We start from the raw sequence: 20,864 nt of genomic DNA, 5'->3' as shown, positions 1-20,864 counted from the left end.
TTGCTAGGACAAAGCCAGTTACAGTGATTTTGTTTATACATGCACCATAGAGATCTATCAAATCAGAAGAAAACCACTGTTCCACGAACAGGCCATCAAGGGTACAAGTGGCTCTACTACATTACACCACACAAGTACTCGCTGGCTTTGGTCGCATCTCTGGTGTTTGGAGACTGCCCTAGTGACGGGGACGGTTCAGAAGTTGGATGTCATGTCATGACTGGGTTGCCACCTTCGCTTCCAGAGAACATGAAAGTGAAGGACTACCTTGGGGACGTCTTCCTGATGAAGCACGGCGAGATCTGGGAAAATTTCGGCTTCTTCTTGGGTTTTATTGCGGTGTACCGGATGCTGGGGCTGTTAGCCTTAAGCTTTATCAACCACCAAAAGAAGTAGTGCAGTATAGTACTGTACGTGTAATCCATCGACGGGGCACTTGAGATGTTTCGGAAAAGTCGAGGACGTTGATTTTTTTTTTTTCACGTCACAACTCATTGATGACTATTTTCAGTCATGTGATAACAATTTATGCATAGAGCTGTGTTTCGAATTGCTTGTCTGGCGCCTACGTACTCTATAGAGCAAACACGATAATAATGCCTGAGCAGGCTGCGCTAGAGAGATTGCTACGAGCCTCCTCGACACATTGCTGCATCGAGGCACCCGTGGACACTTGCCGTTGTTTTCACATTCTCGGTCTTGAAAACGCGAGTGATCTCGGTTGACTACGAAGCTTGCACTCGATCAGAAGCATCAGCATGTTCTTCGAAGCGTTCTCGTCTCGATTCACAGTCATACCGTGACAGCCATTGTTGGTGCAATGGAGTACACTGTGGACCTTCAACGTACGCTCGACGCCATCCTTCTTGCATAGACGCTTGCTGTACTGATTCTTCATTTCGCGATGACACACCGAGTGAAGCTTGCTTGTTCGAAACTCGTCAATCGATTCTACGCGACAGTGATTCTTCAGCTCTCGTCGGAATGGGTTAACTGGACCCGCCGGACACTTCTTGATTTGCCGCTCACGTCGGTGTTGCTCCAGTCACCGAAGCCAACAATCGTTCGCCTTCCCGCTTGAGCAGTCAACCTCTGACAAAGGCTTGTGCATGCGAAACTCCAACTGTAAGTCCATACGAGGAGTCATGAACTTCACAGAAGCTTCAAGTTGTTCGAGCGAGGCAGTCTTCTTTGTCGGCATGTTGCGCACAGCTTCGAAAACGTTTCTCTTGCCAGACCTTCGTTTCCTGGTTGCTCTTCTTGTAGTGAGCGTCTTCATAAAACTTTCGAGTCGTGCAGAAGATCTTTTCACGGAATTGGTTCGTCGCCACAAACAGATCACGTCGACCGGGATCAAGACCCCACAACACATCGTAGTCCTTCTCGTCAAGCGCGGTTTCAACGATCTCTCGCTTCGGCTTGCGCATAACGATGCCCACAGCCTTGCCGTCCGTCTCAATCACACCAGAAAACTTGCGGTTGACAGTTTCGAACTTCTCGATCTTGAAGAGCTTCCGTCACCAAGAGTCTGCCTCCGCAATCCAAACGTCTTCATTTGGCACAGCAATGTCAGCGCGCTTCAACAATGCAGGAAGTCCGAGATTACACATCGTGAAATGACTGCACTCGAGCCCTTCTTGGTTGGAAGAAGACTGAAATGACGAAAATCTTCATATCCCCAGATTTCTCGATTTCGATGATTCCACTCTTCGATATCCGACAGAAATATGAACGTCAGTGGAAGAAGCAGATGCGGTTTGTCGTCGATGTAGCCGTTGCTCTTGCGTGGGATACGCGCACTCCACGCCAGTACCTCAACGTCGTCGTCATCGTACACGGGATCCAGAATGCTCTTCAACATCAAGTACGCTTCACTTTTGTCGATGTAATACGAACGCTTGATTTGCTTGAGAAGCCGTCGGTAGAAATTGAGCGTGACAGCGTTCTCGGAGTTCGTCTTCATTCGTAGCGCTGCGTTGTGTTGCCATCCTCGAACAATGTGTCGATTGCTTGCGCGTGGAACTCCTGCAGCATGCCACAAGTTGTGCAGAGGCTCTAAAGTGTTCATTGCCGAGCAGTCGTCCGCTTGGAACGGTCGACAGGCATTGGTGAAAGAAGTTTTGCGTCAGCGGTTCAACGGGGAGTCGGAGATGACAAAGTCGGACGATGTGCGTGTTCGCAAGCACATACGCCTCTAAGACCATCTTGTTCATGTCTTTTAGCATCTCCTCCCACGGCAACGCCTTGGATTGCTCGGTGCAGAACGACTTGAGCGAAATCTTGACAACACTTACGTCTTTGTCAGCGTTTGCTGCACGTCGTGCAGCCACATCTTGACGTCGTCGCTTTGTCTCTGTTAGAGCTCCAATAAGATATCTTCGAGTTTTTCACTTGCGAGTTTGGTCCTGGGTCGTCTTCTGCGTCCAACCGAGGACGCTTCGTCGCCATCGCGCAAATTGTCCAATGATATGCTAGCTAGCTCTCCGGCATTGGCAACAAAGATGCGGTCTAATACACTGAATTCAAGTATATTGTTATGCATTCATCTATTGGCCGAAATTTGTATTCATTGCACTTGCAGTGTGAGTGATGTTCAGAGGTAATTGTAAAAATATTGCAAAGTAAAGCGCATACGTCTGCGAAGACGGTACCGCAGGCGGTGTTCCTCACTCTCCGGGCTCTTCCTGCCCATTTTCATTTTCGTCCGAACTTTATCCCTGTGTCTGTCCTTGCAGACATTGTCCTTGACGGCCACCCCTTTACTCTGACGGAGCGAACTGGTCCAATTGCTTACAGCTCTGTTTCCAGATAACTGGCTTGTCTCGACATGGAACGTACATGATGAGATGAACGAGTGACGTGGGCAGATGGTATGCATGAGATATAGGGTATTATACCATGTAGTACATTAACGTGGTCTCTAAGGGGGTCTAAGAGTACTCTAGATGCCATGTTATGCACAGGTTGAGCGGACAATGTAACCTAATCCATTACGTCCGTCCAGTAGCTTACGCTTATAGAGAGATCGGGGAATGTTACGCAATCCTAATGTGAATTCTTCGGAACCTCGGAACTTGTCACTCTGAATGAGAGATCACCAGAGTGATTCTAGTTATCATAACAAAGCCGTGCTGGCGCCCGGAGAAGCTCTGGATTTTATTGGCGCTTTTTGGAGTTTATAAGAATGGATACATCGACGTAGGAAGGTGAAGTAAACCACAGTTAATATGTATTTGCTCGCACTCTTTCTGCTCGAGAACTATCCACCAAGCTAGTTGGTTGATTATTTGTTGCTGTCGAAGCAATATGTAGCTCATTACGTCCGTTGCTAAAACTAATGCTTGGGCTATCACAATGCAAAATGAAGACATTTATCGCCGCAGAGAGAATTTGGCGATCTTTTCACGATAAAACTCGAAAAAAGGATTGACATTTCGCTGGAAGAGCTTCAAATTCTCAACAAGATATCACGCGGTTTTCCACAATGTAACTTTTATTGCATGTTGCTCGAATGAGCCCGAAAGCAGATTATTTTTTTTTAGTATCTACAGTACTTCGAAGTACTATCTGTAGTAAGTGTTGCTTGAACGAACCCTAGACCTGGATGGGTCAACACACATAAATTTCATAATTATTTAAAGGATATATTAGCAAAGAGTTTTTTAAAATGCAAATTCAACTTGTACCTGATCCGATTCAAAGGGGATATATTAATGGGCGCTTTGGGTACGTTGCTCGGATCCCGCATAGGACTCTGGATATAAAATCCAGAGAATTCAGTTGTGCGTAAAGTTCTGAAACCTGAATTGAACCGGTCCATGTTACGTCAGGTGTCACCTGACGTAACATCAACTATTATGATCATGGTAGGTTTTATACACAATGCGTTTCAATTGATCTGGTGATAAGAAAATAATATTTGTGGTGGTTGTCGTACACGTACGTTTCCTGTGGTGATTCGAACCTCTGACTCTGGGACCCAACGCCCCAGTGGAGAAGTCGGTAAGAAGTCCGTTCTGTGGTGCGATTGTAATAAATTTTTGCGTCGATCTCCACACAAGTGTTGAACCACACGAGTGACAAATTCTTCCCCTCCACACATACGAAAACGTGGATTTATCTGGATATTTGGTCTCCTTAGTATGCGTAATATCGCATTTGATTCCTGGCTTTCTGGGATAGATTTACTTAGAGTGTGGTCTCTGTAGGGCTTCTTCTTCTCGACGTTTATTTCTCCATTTTACCCGAAATGACAGAAACACTTATAACGCCCGACTCATTCAACTTCGAGCGATAGGTTCCTTATCAGGGCTGCGTTTTTCGTCATCGCACTGTGGGTGGTCCAAGTCAGTGCCGAATCAAACGCCAGAGTGTCTCTACGCCGAATCCTGGATATGACCCTCGAAAGAACGATCGCAGCAACGAATACTTTCGAGGCTGCTTCGGTCGACTGCTGCGGGAGTGAGTGAGATCCCTTTGACCGTTGTCGCCTCCGAGCTTAGCGATAGACTACAAGACACTGGTCAGTGAACTGGGTATTAGTTTTTTGCTGCGAATAATCGCTGTGAAGGTAATGCTCCGACATAATGAAACAGAGTTTTTCCTTAGTTCTGCATATTCTCCAAATTTTTCTTGTCATCAAATGAAATCTGGTCTTTTTTTGCACGCGACCGCGGAGAGGTCCAGGATAAATCTAGACTTTTTTCTGGTCACAATTTGATCCAAGCTTTTTAGGACTCGCCCTTTTCGATCTCGTAGACGATGTTTTTAGAAACCTAATGATTGTTTACTGTATAAAGTTAAATTGATATCTTTAACCCCATTCACCTGTTGCTAGGACAAAGCCAGTTACAGTGATTTTGTTTATACATGCACCATAGAGATCTATCAAATCAGAAGAAAACCACTGTTCCACGAACAGGCCAAGCCAACGAAATGTTTGTACTATCTTTTGTTTTCCGTAGTCTTCACTTCGCAATTTGCTTCCAAGACACACCATCTCCATCACGAAACTCGGAGAGCACCCCGAAACCAATTATGCGCCTGCGCTACCTTCTACCGTAACATCAACTATTATGATCATGGTAAGTCTTATACACAATGCGGGACTGAGTTCCCAAGTTCCACAAAAAAATCGCTACACTGTGTCTCTATATCTTCTTTCTCCTCTATACCCTACCCACTATATTTACATTTTAATGTATATATGTTTAGATATATACTGTATATAGTATATGAACTCGGAACCCGAGCACCAACAAAAGATGTCAATGTAACCACAGCCCTTCTAGTTATTAAAATTTGGTTCCGAAAATTTTGGAACCAGTTTTTCCACAATTCGTCAAATAATTGCAATTCACTATAGAATTGAAGCACCACAGCAGCTCTATAAGTAGTACATCGTGTTGGAACCGGTTCGGAACGCGGTTTTTCTGATAAATAAAATTTATTATAATTAAAATAAAAATAATAATATATATTATTATTTTAATGATTATTTTATCAATATGTAGAAGCTATAAAATTTGGGAATCCAATTTGAGAATTAAAATGATTGGCCGAGTCTACAGAATCATTCATCTTGAAAGTGACCTATGCTATATATGGTTCTACTATCAACAAATTATCATGGCGTTGGCAAGGACATAAAATAACTTTCGACGCTGGGTTGAAGGCAAACATATGCATATGTCAATCTTTCAATACTTTCGAGCTTATGGAATTGATAAATTCAAGATCACTCTTGTAAAAGAGTATTAGGTTGTCGACCAACAGCATCTTCAAGAATATGAACAGCTCTGGATTGCAAAATTTAGAAAATGAGCAGTGAATAAGAATAATTCATTTACGATAGATCATCTGCGTAAGAAGGATTATCGAGAAAATAATAAAGACAACATTGGAGCCTAAAACAAGCAATATTATAAAGCCAATAAGCAACGATGAGAAGCAATTTCTAAGGAGCGGCTGGCAACTCGATCCAATTGCGAGTGTGGCGGTAAATATTCTGCTGCAAATCGTCATGTTCACGTTCGATCGCTTAAGCACAAGCGGTGGATAGAAGAACAGAGTGCTTAGACTGTGATATTTTTTGGCGGGGACACAAAACAATAGTACAACGCTTATTTTACTCTTTAACAAGTGTCAATTTATCAAAGAAGGAAGTAATGTTGTGTTCACATCCAAATCAGTGGCACCACCTGAACGACAAGTTCGAATCGCCTTGGGTTCACACCTCCTGAATTATTGTATTGATTAGACTAGCAAGCGTCTAAGCCATCGTTTAAGACAGAAAAAGCATATATATACTATATAGTGTTTGCTCGCCCAACCAACTGCTGGCGAGAACTTACATCAGGCCCGACCTACCTGGGAACCTGCAGTTGGGTTGTGAAGTGCTTGTTAATAATCATCTTGAACATTAAAGGTACAAAAGAAAATTAAAAGTTAGCGTCTTCGCTTGAGATTTTTATCAAGGGTTACAAGGTAGTACAATACTGTACTGACACGATCACATAGCTCTTTGTGAGTTTTGTACGTGGTATATTCATTATGCTGTCTACTGTTTTTAACTGGACCAATAATTGTGTCATTAAAAACAAAACATATTTAGTATACTTGACACGGAAAATTGTTTCTACATTTTTTTTTACAAACCAAACGCCATCGTATTTCGTATTTTTAAGTCGTTTTTGAAAAACGAGTTTTTTTTCTTGTTACACATATCCAGCTTCCGGATAATGGACAACTTCATCGTAGCCGCCCGCGAGTGGAAGTCGCTGGTTAGCGACGTCGGCGAGGCTTTTGTAGCGCGTCACCTGGGCCTGTCCATGCAGCTGGCTATGGTCCTGTGCTGTCAAAACGATGCTGAGGCCGAGAGCGTGGCCAGTGGCGTTCCCAGCGCTGAGCAGCGCGACTTCGTGACTCTCTCCGCTATCCTGCGGAGGCTACTGGAGGCGGCGTCACGTGAGCACATGTCGTTCCTGTTGCCTACAGTAGGGGACAACGAGACGACCCAGCCATCGTCGCTCAAGATGGAGCAGACTGTGCTCCAGAGCCTCCCCGAGGCCTTCGCGCCGCGATTCCGGCAGCTGCTGGCGACCTATTGGAACAGACTGAACGATATGGCGGCGAGTGCGACGTTCTCGCTACCGAGAGTGCAGCAGCTGCACTGGAAAGTGGCTAAGGACTCGGGACAGCGCATTCTGTTGCGTCTACAGACGTCGGACGGCAGGTCGAGGACAATTTACGTGCCGATCAAGCAGTTCCACCAGCTACGGCACAGTGTGGCCTCGGTGTTGCAGGAAATGAACCAGGTGGAGGCTCATCCGATGATGCGGCTCGCTTACATGGAGCAGAACAGACGTACTGAGACAGCGAGGTCTGGACCATCGAGTAGTGTGCCCTAAAGGTCTGTATTGTGGAACAGAGTCTAGTCTGCCTAGCCTAGTTCTTCATCTTCTTCTTGCTGTTGGAGAAGCACTCGCCCCAGAGACACACAGTCTTGCCCCGCATGATCTGTGAGAAGGCCTCGAACGTGTACGCCTGGCGGTCACACGCCTCCTCTTCCGTGATCTTCTTGTCCTTTACCTGCGCCTGCACCGCCGACTTGAGCATGTCAGACGGTGTCGCTGCGATGTACTCCTGGAACGGGTACTTGGCGTCTTCCACGGCCAGTACGCGCTTCTCGGACGGGATCTGGTACGTCTCCAGTAGCAGATGTAGTAGGCGCTTTAGCTGCTCCTGGGTCATCTCGCGAGTGTCGCTCTCCTCCTTCTTCTCGTCCTCATTCGTGCTCAGCGCTTCACCCGCCGGCGCGTTCGTGGCCAAGTTGAACAGGATCCGCAGGCGCTCATCCACAGCGCCCTTAACTGCCATAGAGAACGCCACCATCTGCGCGTCCACGTCGCTCTTGCGGTCTGCGTCCGTCTCGAGACTCAGCAGCAGTCGCTCCAAGTGGTAAGCTTTGCTCACTCCCGTCGGACAGGCCTGTCCCAGCTTGAAGCCCAGATATTGGTCAAAGTGCTGCATCGTGGCCTTGCCGGCCGGAAAAGCCCTGGTCACACCGGCCCGCACATCCTCAAAAACCGTGGGTCTGTATCACATAGTCACAGGAGCGTTAAACCTCTAGTTCAAAGCCTAACAGTCTTGCAGTCGTACGTGATATTGTTACTGGACCGCAGTTCCCAAGCCTCGTAGGGCGAGATGACGGCCGCCTCTGCAATGGGATTCTGCAGGGCCTCGAAGTTCTTCTTGCCGCGCGAGCCACGGTAAATGTAGAAACCGATACCCAACAGGATGCCGCCCAGCGTCACACCCGGGTTGCGGCTGAACCAGCCAGGTTTGTACTTGGGTGGCTCCTCCCCACTACCGCCAGTGCCAGAGCTCGAATCAGAGCCCGTGGAATTGGAGGTAGTGGAAGAAGACGCCGGCGAAGATGAAGCCGAGGCCGCTGTGTGCTGAAAACGCCGCAGGTGGCCAGGAGAAGCGCGCAACCGATGCTGCAGGCGGAGCATCTTGACGTGGTTCCAGTGATAGTGCTTGTGGTTCGTGTGATGTGGTACAGTGTACCAGACAATGATTCGTGTTAAGTACGAAAACGTGTAGCCATGTTAACTTCAACATAGCCATCCTATTGCAGCTCATCGTCCGTAGCAGCAGTGCCACCAAGTTCATACCAGTTGTCGACGTACTCGTCATAGTCGAGCGCAGACGCCCATTGGAACATTTCTTCGGCCTCAGCCTCCCAGTTTTCGTCCTCAAAGTCCACGTCGAATAGCAGCGACGGCTGTTTGACAGTTTGATCTTCGTCCCGTAGCTCCTCGGGACGGTCCGCTGCAGTGAGCAGTCCTTGTGTGTAGAGTTTCTGCATCCACAGTCGCTTCTTGTGGCGACGAGCACGTTCGCGATCTTGTTGTCGCACAAGTTTCGAGTAGTGGAATTCGTCGACAGCGCGACGACTGCCCGTGGCTTGAGCGATGGGGTCTGCGTTGGCTTCGGCCAGCACTTTGGCAGTCACTGGCCGCCAGCCATTATTCTCGAGACGACAATACCATAGCCGAGTGTTTTCCGCTTGCTGTCGCGCTCTATAGTACGAATTGCCCACTCGGATGTACGTGGTGTGACGCTTAGCGTGCGAGTGACTCACCGGACCACTTTGACGAGTTACGGTGTAATTCTTAGGACTAAACGCACCTAGATCGCATACGGGTTTACGAGTGAAGATCTTGTAGTAGATAGTGGGAGGAAACGCGAGACCTCCGAGACGGAATCGGACATGTGCGCCCATAGAAGCGTCTAGTAGAGACGCTTCCGAAGGGTTGATAGCTCGCAGCATTCGTGCTGGGTCTCCGGTACTGCGGAATGTGAGGAGATCGCGATAGTATCGGAAAATGCGTCGATGTGTGTAGCTCTTCCAGTTGGTCTGAATGCACAACGCAGCGCGATCTATAGGCGTCATTGCCGGGTTGATGCTGCGCGCTTGTCGTTGGTACATTTTGTGGTGCGAGTACGTTTTCCAGGCGTACTGGAGCTGAAGTGCTGCGATGTGGTAGAGCGGATAGCGCTCGAGTGTTCCTCGCCAGCGCAGTCTCTGCATCCGAAACCAGGCTTGGATTTTTGTAGCGACAAACGTACGAAAGCCACGCTCATCGGAATACTTCCCTCCTCTCGTGACAAACTGCTGCATTGGACTGCGGGCACGACCGATATTCATCTTCTTGGACACTTGTTGACGTCCATTGGCTGAGCGACAGAGCATACCACGCACGCGCTTTTGGATGAGGATAACGGAGAGGTTTTGAGCTGCCATCGGATACTCCCACGGCCGTAAGATGATATCCTGTAACGCAGAAGGAAACTTAGTTTTACAATGTGTACGGATATTTGACCGATTTCTTGGGAACTCGCCCTCTTTTCAGCTTTAGACTTCCGCATAAATGTTGATTCCCAAGGAGATCCACGGCGGATTCTCTTGGTTCGTTGAGTCTTTGGTTCATGGCGAACTAAGAACTTGCTATTTGTTCAGTAGCAACAAAAAGTTAGAACTAAATGACAAAATCACCTCATACTTTTATCACCGCTGCACCTTTGATATCGCCCATGCTGGAAGCCCAGCTCTCTCAAGCGCTGCAAGACGTCCATGACTTCCGTCATCTCGTCACCTTCAGCAATGTTAGCACTGAGAAGGTGTTAGTTTTACGACACCTTAATTAAAATAGCTAGGCATCAACGTCCCATATTTTATCTTCGGTGCATCGTTCAAGGGCGTCACTCTCCAAGTATCTCAGATGACCGAGCAAGAGGTCATGGTTGCACTCGCTGCAGCGCTCGTTAATGTCCGAGTCCTGGATGCCGATCCTCAATCTTCCTTCACTGCAGTCTACCGCGCTCTTGAAGACGTAGAACGGCTCATCTTTTACCATAAAGAGCAATTCGGGATCCACTCGGTGCACTTCCAGCAAGGGTGTGAAGAATTTCTGCTGCTGAGCAACACACTTGCGATCAAAGCCCTACAGACATCCTCGCCTGAGGACGTCGTCACAATCGAGCAATGCGGTGATCTTCTACTGCGAGCAGAGCAGCATACGCGTCATACCGGCTACTTGCGCAGTCTAGCAGAGTCTCAACATATGAGTCGACGACGAGTATTCCGCCTCATCACGCTCAACAACCTCGCTTGCCATGCCAAACACACTGGAAAGCCTCTTGTAGCCGTCGGTTTTCTCGAAAGAGCGTTGAAGTTGCAGCTCAAGTTGCAAGGTACTGAACTCACCATTCCAGCGTCCGAGGTCGCTCTCACTCGACTCAATTTATGCGCCGTGCTCTCACACTTGCACCGCCATGCTGCAGCCACTGCACATGCCAAGGCTGCAGTGGCACATCTTTCAAGTTGTGGGAACGCACTTAGCGTCGAGGTCGCTCAGTTGCTGCTAGTGGCACATTACAACTTTGCAGTCGAACTCGAGCATCTCTGCGATCGCGATGCAGCTTGGCGTCAATACGAGTCCGTGTTGACTGTAGCGGACCACTATAACATCCAGAATGACCTCGTCCAAAGCGTACGGGCTATACTAGTCCAGGGTGATCAAAGAAACAGACCTGCTAGTAGACAACCTTCACCGCGAGAACGAACGCCGCGAGAGCGAACGCCACGAGAAGTTTACAAGCCCCAGCGTAGACCTCTGTCTCCAAAGACATTGCGGCAAAATTCAGCATAACTAACTACATGCAGTAAATGTTCACACTAAGTAGAAATAGTGAACTGAACGACGGTACCCACCCATTCATAGCTTTGTTTATTCACCGAAAATCGCTATTTTTGAGAAGTTCAACCGTGTGATGGCGATTCTAGAGCTCATTTCGGCGCAGAAACCAGGTTCTCCATGAGCGGTGGTGACAAGATTGAGAAGACTGGTATTCCAGCTTTCAACCTTGGCCACAATACGCCACCGGACGGGATACGTGTCCTGAATATTCACACCATAGCTGAAACTACAGTGGATGAGGTTGTTCAAGAAGCAGTCCAAGCATTGACACAAGCCGTCGCTGGTGCAACGCAATGGATCACTGATGCAGTGCGAGGCGAGCTTATTTCTCAGGCGGTGAGTGCTAGTGGTGACAGTGGACTAGAAACGTTGAGTACTCAAGCTCTCAACCTCGGTGACAATACACCACCCGATAATGTGCAGTTGTCGAGTATTCACGCTGTAGCTAAAGCGACAGTTGACGAGATCGTTCACGGAGTAGTGCAAGCATTGACACAAGTTGAAACATTGACAACGCAATTGTTAGACCAAGAGCACGGTGAACTGATCCAGCTTCCTGCTGATAACCTGATGCCATCTCAAGTTGAAGAAACGATACAACAATTGGATCGGACGCCAAGCGACACTATCCACACTTTTGCGAAGGCCACAGTCGATGCTGTGACAGACGAAGCGATGAAAGATATCATACAAGCTGTCGAAAGGGCCACCGAGTGGATCTCTGAGGCTGTTGGAAAAGAGCTAGTCTCTGATTGTCTTGACCCTAAAGAAGATATTGCACTCCACAACGCCACAGATTGGATCACTCAAGCTGTACGCAGTGAGCTAATTGCCCATGCTGTTGCTAAAGCTACACCAAGTGGTGACTCCAGTACTTCAGAGATACAAGAAATTGCTGAAACTTCAAAGGCTTCTTCTACCCTAGGATGTGAATCTATCATTGCCGATCCACGCGAACTTGCAAAATTAACTGCTGATGAAGCAGTCACTAAAGCTTTGGAAAACGTCGCTCGAGCAATGCTTGATGCAAATCAATGTCCTACCGAAACGGTGAATGGAGAACTGCACGCAAATGCTGTAGTAGACAATTCTCCGGAAGGTGAAACAGATATCGATATTGGAGACAACAATTCTACCGAGGCCGAAGAAGCGCAACCTACGACTGAGGAGCCTGATGCATCAAGTCTCGTACCTGCTTTAAAAATCCCTAACATAGCAGGAGAATCTTCAGAGGCTGCCTCCGAGAGTACCTTACCAGTAATAAAGGAAAATACGCTCCGTCAAGAGGCCCCACCTGACGATGACGACGGATATGACGACTACACGCCTATCAATTCGCCCACAACGGAACAAGAACAGACGAAAACGCCAATAGCATCAACTCGATCGCCAGAGCAGGACACGCAGGCTTTTCTACCAGTGATTCTATCTGGAAGAGCGACTCCACCCAATACGAAGCCGACTCCAAGGTGAGAACATCTTTGACTCGATTGCCTTACTCGTATGTATATTGTGGACTCACTGACGCATGTTTTCATGTCGTGGCAGACGGCAGAGCCCGAACACGAGCAAGCGAGGTCTCGGAACGCCAAGGCTCAAGGAAAAAGCGCCGTCTTCGGCACCTCCAGCGATTCCCTCGCCCCGAGTCATCGACGAGACCCCAACCGAACAGTTGGTATCATCGCGTTCAATGCTGCCGCCGCTGGTTCTCCCTGGAGCGCAGCCAACCGCTCGAACGAATAAAACACCACGAAAAACACCGCGACAACCTGCGGCGGACGACGAGGTGAAGAGCTCACGTTCTTCCAGTGCAAGAGGCAACAAACCCACCCCACGAGCCTCCACGGCAGCTGAACTCGAGCTCACTCCGCTGTCATCTGCACGGGCAGCTGCATTGATCTACGCCCAGCAGCCTTCATCGTCACGACGCCACCACCACCATCATAAAGCTAAAAAGCTGCGCGACTCTGCGTCTCAGACAACTCCTCCACCATCCCCACCCTCTACCAGTCTAGCACTCCAGCCTTTACAAGGAACTCATAGCGACAGCAACGGCAGTGAACTGTCAAGGATAAATTGCAAGCACTCACCTCGTGATCAATCGCCACTGGAAAATGGCATCGAACAGAAGAGTGACGGAGGCAACACACTGCTTGTTCCGCTATCGAAAACCTCCGCGATATCTCCGTCTGCCAGTTCCAGAACCTCAAAATCAACGAGTCCGTCAAGGTACAGAAGTCGTGGAGATGGCCACAGTCTTAAAGGACAAGGCAGTCCCAAACGTTCCGGGTACTGCCAGCGGTGCGTCTTCGAAGGTCGTTCCTGCAAGATCAACGACTGCCTCAAGCACCAACTTCTTAAATGACACGATACAGTTTAGCACTATCAAAGAATCGATTAACGAATACTAAAGTGGCCCATGAAGAGGAGACGCACACCATCCTTCTTGAACTTGATCTGTCTCTTGGGTTTGCCGAGCTCGCACTGATTCACTCGCTTGGCAAACACAAACTCTCACTTGCTTTTGATGTGTTGGTGACAGGTTAACAACCATCGTCAACATTTCGCCATCACCCGATAAACTGCCTTGGAGCCGGTAAATTAACATGATATTGGAACGGACATAACAACGCGAAAAAGTAAAATGAAAGAACCGAACAACGAGATACATCCAAGTCGGATAGCCTTACATGGGAAGCCTTTTGACACTTCGACGACTGCGCCTTCATTTCTGTTCGTTTTCAGGGAGGAAACCCTCGTGATGCATCCCTGGTGGCACCGTCGAAATCAAACGAAGTCACTGGCGTCGTTGTTAGGTTTCAGAAACGGCCACGACTAGGCAACCACCCGAGTATTGTCATGCAGTTCCTACGAGAAGAAGGCAAAAGCAGTGTAGATCATTAGACCATTTTGAACATCCCTCTATGTGCGAACAAGAAAGTTTGGCGCACCTGATACATGTCCGTCTCAGTTTGTCTCCCTGCTTGTCCTTCTCTTCCAGCTCTTAAAATTATACTGCAATGCACTCTCCAATGCACAGTGTGCGTCTTGCATGATCATGTTTGGCCAAACGCAAACCAGGGCAGACTGGGTGAAATCGCAAACACGCAATTGTGGCGCACATAAGGGCAGACTGCGGGTTCTTGTCCATTGCTTGACACGGTAAGAACGCACAGTCTCACATGAATTCGGACGCTGCCTCGAAGCTCTCGCATAGTCTGTCGTTCTGCAGCTTACATCAACTTGCCTTGCCATGAGCTATCTTCATCTCCAGCTCCGCCATCAACGGCTTCTTCGGCTTCCTCGGATTCTTCGACTTCTTCGACAGCTCTTGGTGGGTCTCAAGGAGATCATCCAGCAGATCCATCAGTGCGAGCGGAAAATCGGAACGATTCCACGCTTCTGATTGTTACATCTCCATCTTCGTGACGCACTTCACGCCACCCACAGCAGAAAGCGGCAGAATCATCGACTCATCTTGCTGCTTGCTTCAAACAAATTGTAGAAACACTTGAAGATTTCACAGCAGCTTCTAAGTGTACGAGCGTGAACGATTTTAAACAATTAGGCCATATCAACGCCACAACTAACTGAGCTCAAGTAAGGGTCTTACCTTGGCCTTGCTGTGCATGGTTCTTGTTTGTAGTATATACTGGAACAGAACACCAGCAGTTTTTTCCTTCCCGTAATTTTACCAGCGAGAGTAGGTTTAAAGCTTCCTGAGCGTCAACCGTTGAGAACAACGACAACACCGCTAAGTAGTGTCTGGTGCGAAGGAGGTTTCCTCCACACCTCCAAGCACCACAAATAACAACACAGGGATTACATGCAAAAGGAAGTTTCCGCACTGTCTCGTCATTGGTTAAAAGTCTGAAGCGCCTTTGTCCCGCTTAAGTACGAACAGAAATTCTCCCTCCTTTCTTCCGCATTCCAGAAGATGGTGAAGCTCTTCTGTGCGATCGTTGGGGTGGCGGGAAGCGCGTTCGAGGTGGATATCGACGATGGCGGGTCGGTTGCCGCATTGAAGGACGCGATCAAGGGGAAGAACTCAAAGACGATCACATGCGATGCCAAGGACCTGCAGCTCTTCCTTGCGAAGAAGGCGGACGGCGCGTGGCTCTCATCGAAGGATCCTGGTGTGATCTCTATGCGAAGCGGGGTTATTCCTGAGCAAGTGAAGACACTGATGAACGTGGAAGTGGACCCAGCAGACGATATTGGGGACGTATTTGAAGGTGCTCCGACGAAGAAGACCGTTCACGTGCTGGTGGTGGTTCCGGAAGCGGTTGGTGGGTCAGTGAGTGAGGCATCCAAGTTGGATCAACTCGTTGATAAGTTCGACCGACTGTACGACCAACTGAACAAAACTGGGCTGGGAAAACGCAAGGTTTGCCACTCGAGCGCGAATTCGAGTCTTTTGAATACGTTGCATGTTAGAGTGCGATCCTCCCGCGCGGTTCAATTCAAGACTGATAACAGTGCTCAACCGTTTCCGTGGGCATACACAGTCGATGAACATGGTGACAAAATCTGGCTCGCCGAGGAACAGCAACGTGATCGATATCGCGAGTACGTGCAAGTCAACATCGACGATGCGCTCGCGAGGAACGAGCTTTGCGTGTGCGGTGTGGAAAAAGGAGAAGGTGGGGAAGATCTTCTTTCGGTTGACGTACCAGGGCACAACATCACTCTTGTTGGACGCACCGACTTGATCATACTGAGTGATCAGGTCTTGGAGAACCCAGTCGAAGTGAAGCTGCTGCCTGACGTGAGATTGATCATTGAAGTAAAGCGAGAGGTGAAACCAAGCTCCATCAATCAGACTGTGTCAGAGCTTATCGCACTAGATATTATGGTTGCTGAGCAGGTGATGGCACTCTTGACCGACTTTGGGAAGCATTGGCAGTTTTTTTGGGTCGCCGACCCGACTAACAGCGAAGGTACCATCCAATCGGTGATTATTAATAATCCTAGCAGGGCGTTTGCGGTGATCAGGACACTACTCGACCAGTCACCAAGTGCTGGTGCTGATGCAGCGATCGGCCTACCGTGCGTCAAAGCACCTATCAAGCGACATAAGCTTTCTGCTGTCCTGGCCTCCAGCGGAGAGGATAACGGTACTGGTATTCGCGAGAGCTTGGAACGATACTATGACATCGCCAGTATGTTAGGTCCCGACATCGAAATGGCGCGTGCTGTGGCTCGGCAGATCACTCGATCTATTCCCACGCTGAGTTACTTCAGCTGATTCTTAGTTGGTGCTGCATTAATAAATTAAACCAGTTGAGGGCCGCTGACAGGTCGATCATTTCACAGGCCCATAAATTGAAAACGGCTAGCGTAAAATCAAAGAGCTTTGCAGGTCTGGAAAGCTGACAGTCTCTGATATTTTTTGATAATTTTTTCATCTCTCAACCAGTAAGAATGAGAGAATAATCAGGTGCTGAAATTGATGCCTCAAATTCAGTCTCGATCAGTTACCCGGCTAGGTTTGCGAGTCTGACCCACAGGATTAGGTTTCCCATGAAACTCCATAATCTTCGACCTCCACGAATTAGCATTGTGTTATTATTTATACAGGTACCACCGCTCAGGTACTTCATATGTCAATCGCGACCAGGGATCGGTAGTAATCCCAAATTAGTACTAACAAATAAAAATAGTACCGCTACTGTTAGTAGTGCTAAGCATAACCAAAACAAGTCGCGGCCTTAGTAGAGATAAGAACTTAGTAGTCCGAGAGCACTGGATATTAGTACTAAATTCACTACTAATTTTCAGACAAGATTTGAGCCTGAAAGGACACGCGCAATGGGTGGTGTTCTCGCTTTCTCCTGCCCCCCCCTCTCTCTCTCTCTCTCTCTCTCTCTCTCTTCGCCTCATTTCTCGATCTTCTCTGTTTTGCAACAGCAATGAAGTGTGCTAGTATCGATTGCAGCCATCCGGCGCTGAAAACAACGGCTCCTTACTGTGTTTGCGGGAAGTAAGTGCATCATCTTTGCAGTAACGATTTGAGGGATGACGCCGATTTGTCAAAGAGGTATACTATTTTATAATCACACGCTGAACTCACTATCTACACCCCAACTAACTCACACATGCAAAGATTCTGCAGTCGTGCGTGTGTCAACAAGCTCACCGGGGACGACAACAATTCCCAGGACTTATCTCCAAGCGGTTTGTCAATATCCGCACCGAGCCAGACTACGGTGATTGATTTAGCCCAACGAGATCAAGAAGATAATCCGACGCCAAATTGCAATATTCCTGACACCATCGTCCATCTAGTAACACCAAACACAACCGACCCCATCTGGACAGCGATTCACAAATTGGAGAGTCCTGTGGCTTTCCGCAAAAAGAAATACAATTACATCTGCACGATATGCACGAAAACAAAAACGTGGCAGCCGTCACTGTGGAATGCATCAAATGCAAAATCTCACTTGATGCTAGCTCATAAAAGTCATGAGCTAACTGTGAAGGAGAGTGACCGTCGCAAGCAGCGCGCTAGCTGATTCGTGGTGGAGGAGGATAGCAAGCGGCATACACCCAGCCAAAGCACGGAGGAAACCCCTACAAAGCGCCAAAAGGCGTGGTTAAGCCGAAGCCTCCGCAATACTTCGTCACTGGGCACATCGCGCGCTGGCTGATCGAGACGGTATGCTACCTTCCCTACATCTGGCATTCAACTCATATCTAATCTATTTTGCAGCATGTATCGTATTAATCGCGCCCTTCACCATATTGCTACTTGATTGCCGAAGCCCTCTGTGGAAATGGATATGGCTTTATTGCTCGATCCGCGTACGAAACGAGCAGCGGTAAACTACCTTCGGGTTCCAGAAAACCCTGAATGTGCTGACAAAATTCTGGAAGAAGCTAAAGAACTTCTTCCTAAAGTACACCGTTGCTTGTACAGGATTGCTCGGGAGAATGACAATCAGGAAAATAGCAGCGGGAATGTAGTTTCGGTGTTACCAACCGCTGAACCTCCGGCAACGTTTGACACGGACGGACACGGAGTTGTTGTGAGGAGATAAAATTTCGCAGCAGACACATGCTAATCCTTTCGAAGATGAAGTAAATCGCGAAGAAGATGCAGAAGTCAAGAAGTGGTTGAATCACCGTGTTGATTGGGCTGAGGTTGTGAAGCAGCAGATCACCGACAAAGATGAGCGTAACGAAGTTCTGGCCAAGTTGACCATACGGAATCGGGAGGGAAATCGGTGTGGAATGTTGAGCAGCTCTGTCAGAACATTGATGTTTGTAAGGGGTTTGCCGATTTTGGAAAAGAGGCTCGATTGTCATGGGTCCATTGCGGGCACGTACTGACAATGAGCGTGCTCAACGTCAACTTGTCTTGCGTCACAATCGTGCTGAGATTCAGGGTATGGAAGAAGGGAAGAGGGGGCTCTGGTGAGACCTTGAATAGCTTAGTAGTCATTTTAGTAGTGCTATTAGTCTTTGTTCTGCAAAATCTTTTACTTTTTAGCAGAACTAAGACTAGCCATGGTAAAACGAGTGAGGCAAACTTAGTCTTAGTGCTAACGGACCCAAATCCCCACTACTACCGAACCCTGATTGTGACACATCGCGTAACGTTGTCAGCTGCTGCTATGGCAGCTACAGACTTCGAAGCATTTCTATGGCAGCTACATGTTAACCAATACGAAAAGATATATCACTGTATGCTGCAAATGCATTATATTGTAGATACAAATGCGAGAAACATGTACTTAAGTACTGGAGTGAGAGAAGGTGAGCGAACCCCTACGAAACACTCGTGCTGTAGCCAGCTCTTGTTTTGCCGAGGGCTTAGCTAAAGAAATCGGCGCATGGCTGCTAAGGCGGTGAATCTAGGGAGAGAAAGTAAGCGAGGGCATTTTGAAGGGGGTCGCGTGTGGGTCAACGAGCGGGCCATGTGGGCACGGGCGACGAGAGCAACAAGGCGAAGACGGCGGAGGTCGAGTGGAGGACCAAGGACAGCGAGCACAGAAGGTACCAGTTGAGCAGAGCATTACCGTTCACACGCCAGTGTCCGGTAAATGCATGTAGTGAACGGCTATTGAACCGGTGTATGAAGTGGCTGGAGGGTCATCATCGCAAGCAGCGACGACAAAGCGCTGGTGAGAAGAGCCGTCAGTGTGAGATTTGAGCCGACGAGAACACTGTTGAAGGCGTGGGCAAGGGCGGAGAATTGCGGAGCCTTCCACCACAAGAAGAGCGCGATTGCCGGTCTGGCGATAGCGTAGAGGACAGACAACCTAGCACAAAGTTAATATACCGAAGTTGTCATCCGAGTGCCTTAGCGTCAATAAGGAGAGGACTGTGAAGCCGTCACTACTCTTCGATCAGAAGAGGAAGAGAATATCGATCTTGCCCAACAAGGGCACTACTTATTGTATCATGAACCGCATGCAGATCTGAGCGACGATGACATGAGCGACAACAACCTATGATCTTCAGAATGATCGACGCTAAGTGTGTTGATTGCACCTTTAGCCTTCTACAACTTCTGCCTTTGAATTTAATACAATTTTTTTCGCATGAAAGCGTGTCTAGAGGAGCTGTCTACTTTTACTGCCTTCGTGGTTATATGAGGTTTACCAATTATCGTTGGTAAAATACGGTAAGAAAAAACTGCAGTTATAATGTGCGGAATAATTACTACTCTCGTTATCTTGATTTTCTCCATAATCATCGTACACTCATATCGTATCTGGATCGTAGAATGCCCACCTCGTGTTCACTGTTGTACCCGCCACACCTTGTGCACTTTGTTGTCACCTCTTTCTTGTGATTTTTGGAGACCCGCGCTCAAGCAAACCTTTATTTCTCGTTTGTAATTGGGGCGAAGCCCCCCCCCCCCCCCTATCATCATGTGACTCTTATTTACTTACCCTTTACTGTTTTTACGGTATTAGGTTTTGAAATAGGTTAGGATTATAATTTATAATCGTGCGTTCTGGGACCAAACTTACGAATTTTACCTCTGTTGAAGAACCTGCTCTGCCGGAAAGGTCAGCCAGCTTCAAGCTTCAAGTACAAAAAGTGGAGGTGGGTCTCCTCTGTCGAATGAGTTAACAGCCACTGAAACGAGGGTTATTTTTAGTGCGACTGTTAAGGGGGTGTGATATTAGAGAGCCTAGGATTTGAAATAAAACGGTACTTCTTCGAAGAAGAATTGTCGCGAGGCTTCTGTAGCCATCCTCCGGTGTACCCATATTTGCGAAAAATGTATCCATATTTGGTAGTGTAGCCACTAAATGAAAGACTAAATGAGGGAAATTCATTAGTGACGTTCACGCCAGCAGTAGGCTCTCGAGCCGAAATGAAGTCTCTCAAGTCGCTCACTTTGGTGAAGAAGTTCAACACCTTGTCCTCTTGTTGCTGCAGGAGAGTGTTGCGCAGGCGGTTGATCAACTCCATGCCGACTGTGGACGGGTAGTAAAGGCAAAGTTTTGCGAGGACGGCGAGCTTAAGCTCCAAAGCGCAAAAGAAAAAGTGAGAACTCTGCAAAATAGGTCGCAAGTTCAATCGGCTGCGGGATTGCCTCCTGGCAGTAGACTGCTTCAACATGCATTTCAGTACGTT

At 48.0% G+C, this 20,864-nt stretch overlaps 11 protein-coding genes across 11 annotated transcripts; 7 read left to right on the top strand and 4 right to left on the bottom strand.

The window, feature by feature from the left end:
* Positions 1-39: 39 nt before the first annotated feature.
* Positions 40-396, top strand: PPTG_06898 (hypothetical protein; the record flags this gene model as incomplete). The annotated part of the gene is made up of 1 exon (XM_008900944.1): positions 40-396. One exon carries the CDS (start codon positions 40-42, stop codon positions 394-396), a length of 357 nt encoding a protein of 118 aa, XP_008899192.1.
* A 289-nt stretch (positions 397-685) lies between these two features.
* Positions 686-2,068, bottom strand: PPTG_06897 (hypothetical protein; the record flags this gene model as incomplete). Its single annotated transcript, XM_008900943.1, has 3 exons — positions 686-1,039; positions 1,239-1,511; positions 1,607-2,068. 3 exons carry the CDS (start codon positions 2,066-2,068, stop codon positions 686-688), a joined length of 1,089 nt encoding a protein of 362 aa, XP_008899191.1.
* Positions 2,069-6,704: 4,636 nt separating this feature from the next.
* PPTG_06896 (hypothetical protein) lies at positions 6,705-8,644 on the top strand. The gene has a single exon (XM_008900942.1). The coding sequence runs from the start codon at positions 6,741-6,743 to the stop codon at positions 7,407-7,409; it is 669 nt and encodes a 222-aa protein (XP_008899190.1). The 5' UTR covers positions 6,705-6,740; the 3' UTR covers positions 7,410-8,644.
* PPTG_06895 (hypothetical protein) lies at positions 7,377-8,545 on the bottom strand. The gene is made up of 2 exons (XM_008900941.1): positions 8,161-8,545; positions 7,377-8,095 (listed from the first exon to the last, which is right to left on the bottom strand). The coding sequence occupies exons 1-2, from the start codon at positions 8,514-8,516 to the stop codon at positions 7,447-7,449; spliced, it is 1,005 nt and encodes a 334-aa protein (XP_008899189.1). The 5' UTR covers positions 8,517-8,545; the 3' UTR covers positions 7,377-7,446.
* On the bottom strand, positions 8,633-10,155 carry PPTG_06894 (hypothetical protein; the record flags this gene model as incomplete). Its single annotated transcript, XM_008900940.1, has 3 exons — positions 8,633-9,841; positions 9,880-10,015; positions 10,088-10,155. 3 exons carry the CDS (start codon positions 10,153-10,155, stop codon positions 8,633-8,635), a joined length of 1,413 nt encoding a protein of 470 aa, XP_008899188.1.
* A 134-nt stretch (positions 10,156-10,289) lies between these two features.
* PPTG_06893 (hypothetical protein) lies at positions 10,290-11,219 on the top strand (the record flags this gene model as incomplete). The annotated part of the gene is made up of 1 exon (XM_008900939.1): positions 10,290-11,219. One exon carries the CDS (start codon positions 10,290-10,292, stop codon positions 11,217-11,219), a length of 930 nt encoding a protein of 309 aa, XP_008899187.1.
* A 165-nt stretch (positions 11,220-11,384) lies between these two features.
* PPTG_21978 (hypothetical protein) lies at positions 11,385-12,740 on the top strand (the record flags this gene model as incomplete). The annotated part of the gene is made up of 1 exon (XM_008901146.1): positions 11,385-12,740. The coding sequence occupies one exon, from the start codon at positions 11,385-11,387 to the stop codon at positions 12,738-12,740; it is 1,356 nt and encodes a 451-aa protein (XP_008899394.1).
* Positions 12,741-12,767: 27 nt separating this feature from the next.
* PPTG_21977 (hypothetical protein) lies at positions 12,768-13,698 on the top strand. Its single transcript, XM_008901145.1, has one exon. The coding sequence runs from the start codon at positions 12,796-12,798 to the stop codon at positions 13,630-13,632; it is 837 nt and encodes a 278-aa protein (XP_008899393.1). The 5' UTR covers positions 12,768-12,795; the 3' UTR covers positions 13,633-13,698.
* Positions 13,699-15,204: 1,506 nt separating this feature from the next.
* PPTG_06891 (hypothetical protein) lies at positions 15,205-16,686 on the top strand (the record flags this gene model as incomplete). Its single annotated transcript, XM_008900938.1, has 1 exon — positions 15,205-16,686. The coding sequence occupies one exon, from the start codon at positions 15,205-15,207 to the stop codon at positions 16,513-16,515; it is 1,311 nt and encodes a 436-aa protein (XP_008899186.1). The 3' UTR covers positions 16,516-16,686.
* Positions 16,687-17,285: 599 nt separating this feature from the next.
* On the top strand, positions 17,286-19,729 carry PPTG_21976 (hypothetical protein; the record flags this gene model as incomplete). Its single annotated transcript, XM_008901144.1, has 6 exons — positions 17,286-17,307; positions 17,383-17,444; positions 17,806-17,928; positions 18,423-18,496; positions 19,161-19,414; positions 19,692-19,729. 6 exons carry the CDS (start codon positions 17,286-17,288, stop codon positions 19,727-19,729), a joined length of 573 nt encoding a protein of 190 aa, XP_008899392.1.
* Positions 19,730-20,390: 661 nt separating this feature from the next.
* Positions 20,391-20,699, bottom strand: PPTG_21975 (hypothetical protein; the record flags this gene model as incomplete). The annotated part of the gene is made up of 1 exon (XM_008901143.1): positions 20,391-20,699. One exon carries the CDS (start codon positions 20,697-20,699, stop codon positions 20,391-20,393), a length of 309 nt encoding a protein of 102 aa, XP_008899391.1.
* Positions 20,700-20,864: the final 165 nt, after the last annotated feature.

The sequence above is a fragment of the Phytophthora parasitica genome (genome assembly GCF_000247585.1).
Source record: "Phytophthora parasitica INRA-310 unplaced genomic scaffold supercont2.10, whole genome shotgun sequence".
NCBI classification, from domain to species: domain Eukaryota; phylum Oomycota; class Peronosporomycetes; order Peronosporales; family Peronosporaceae; genus Phytophthora; species Phytophthora nicotianae.
Note: the sequence above shows the minus strand (reverse complement) of the source record. Positions and strands in the feature narration are given on the sequence as shown.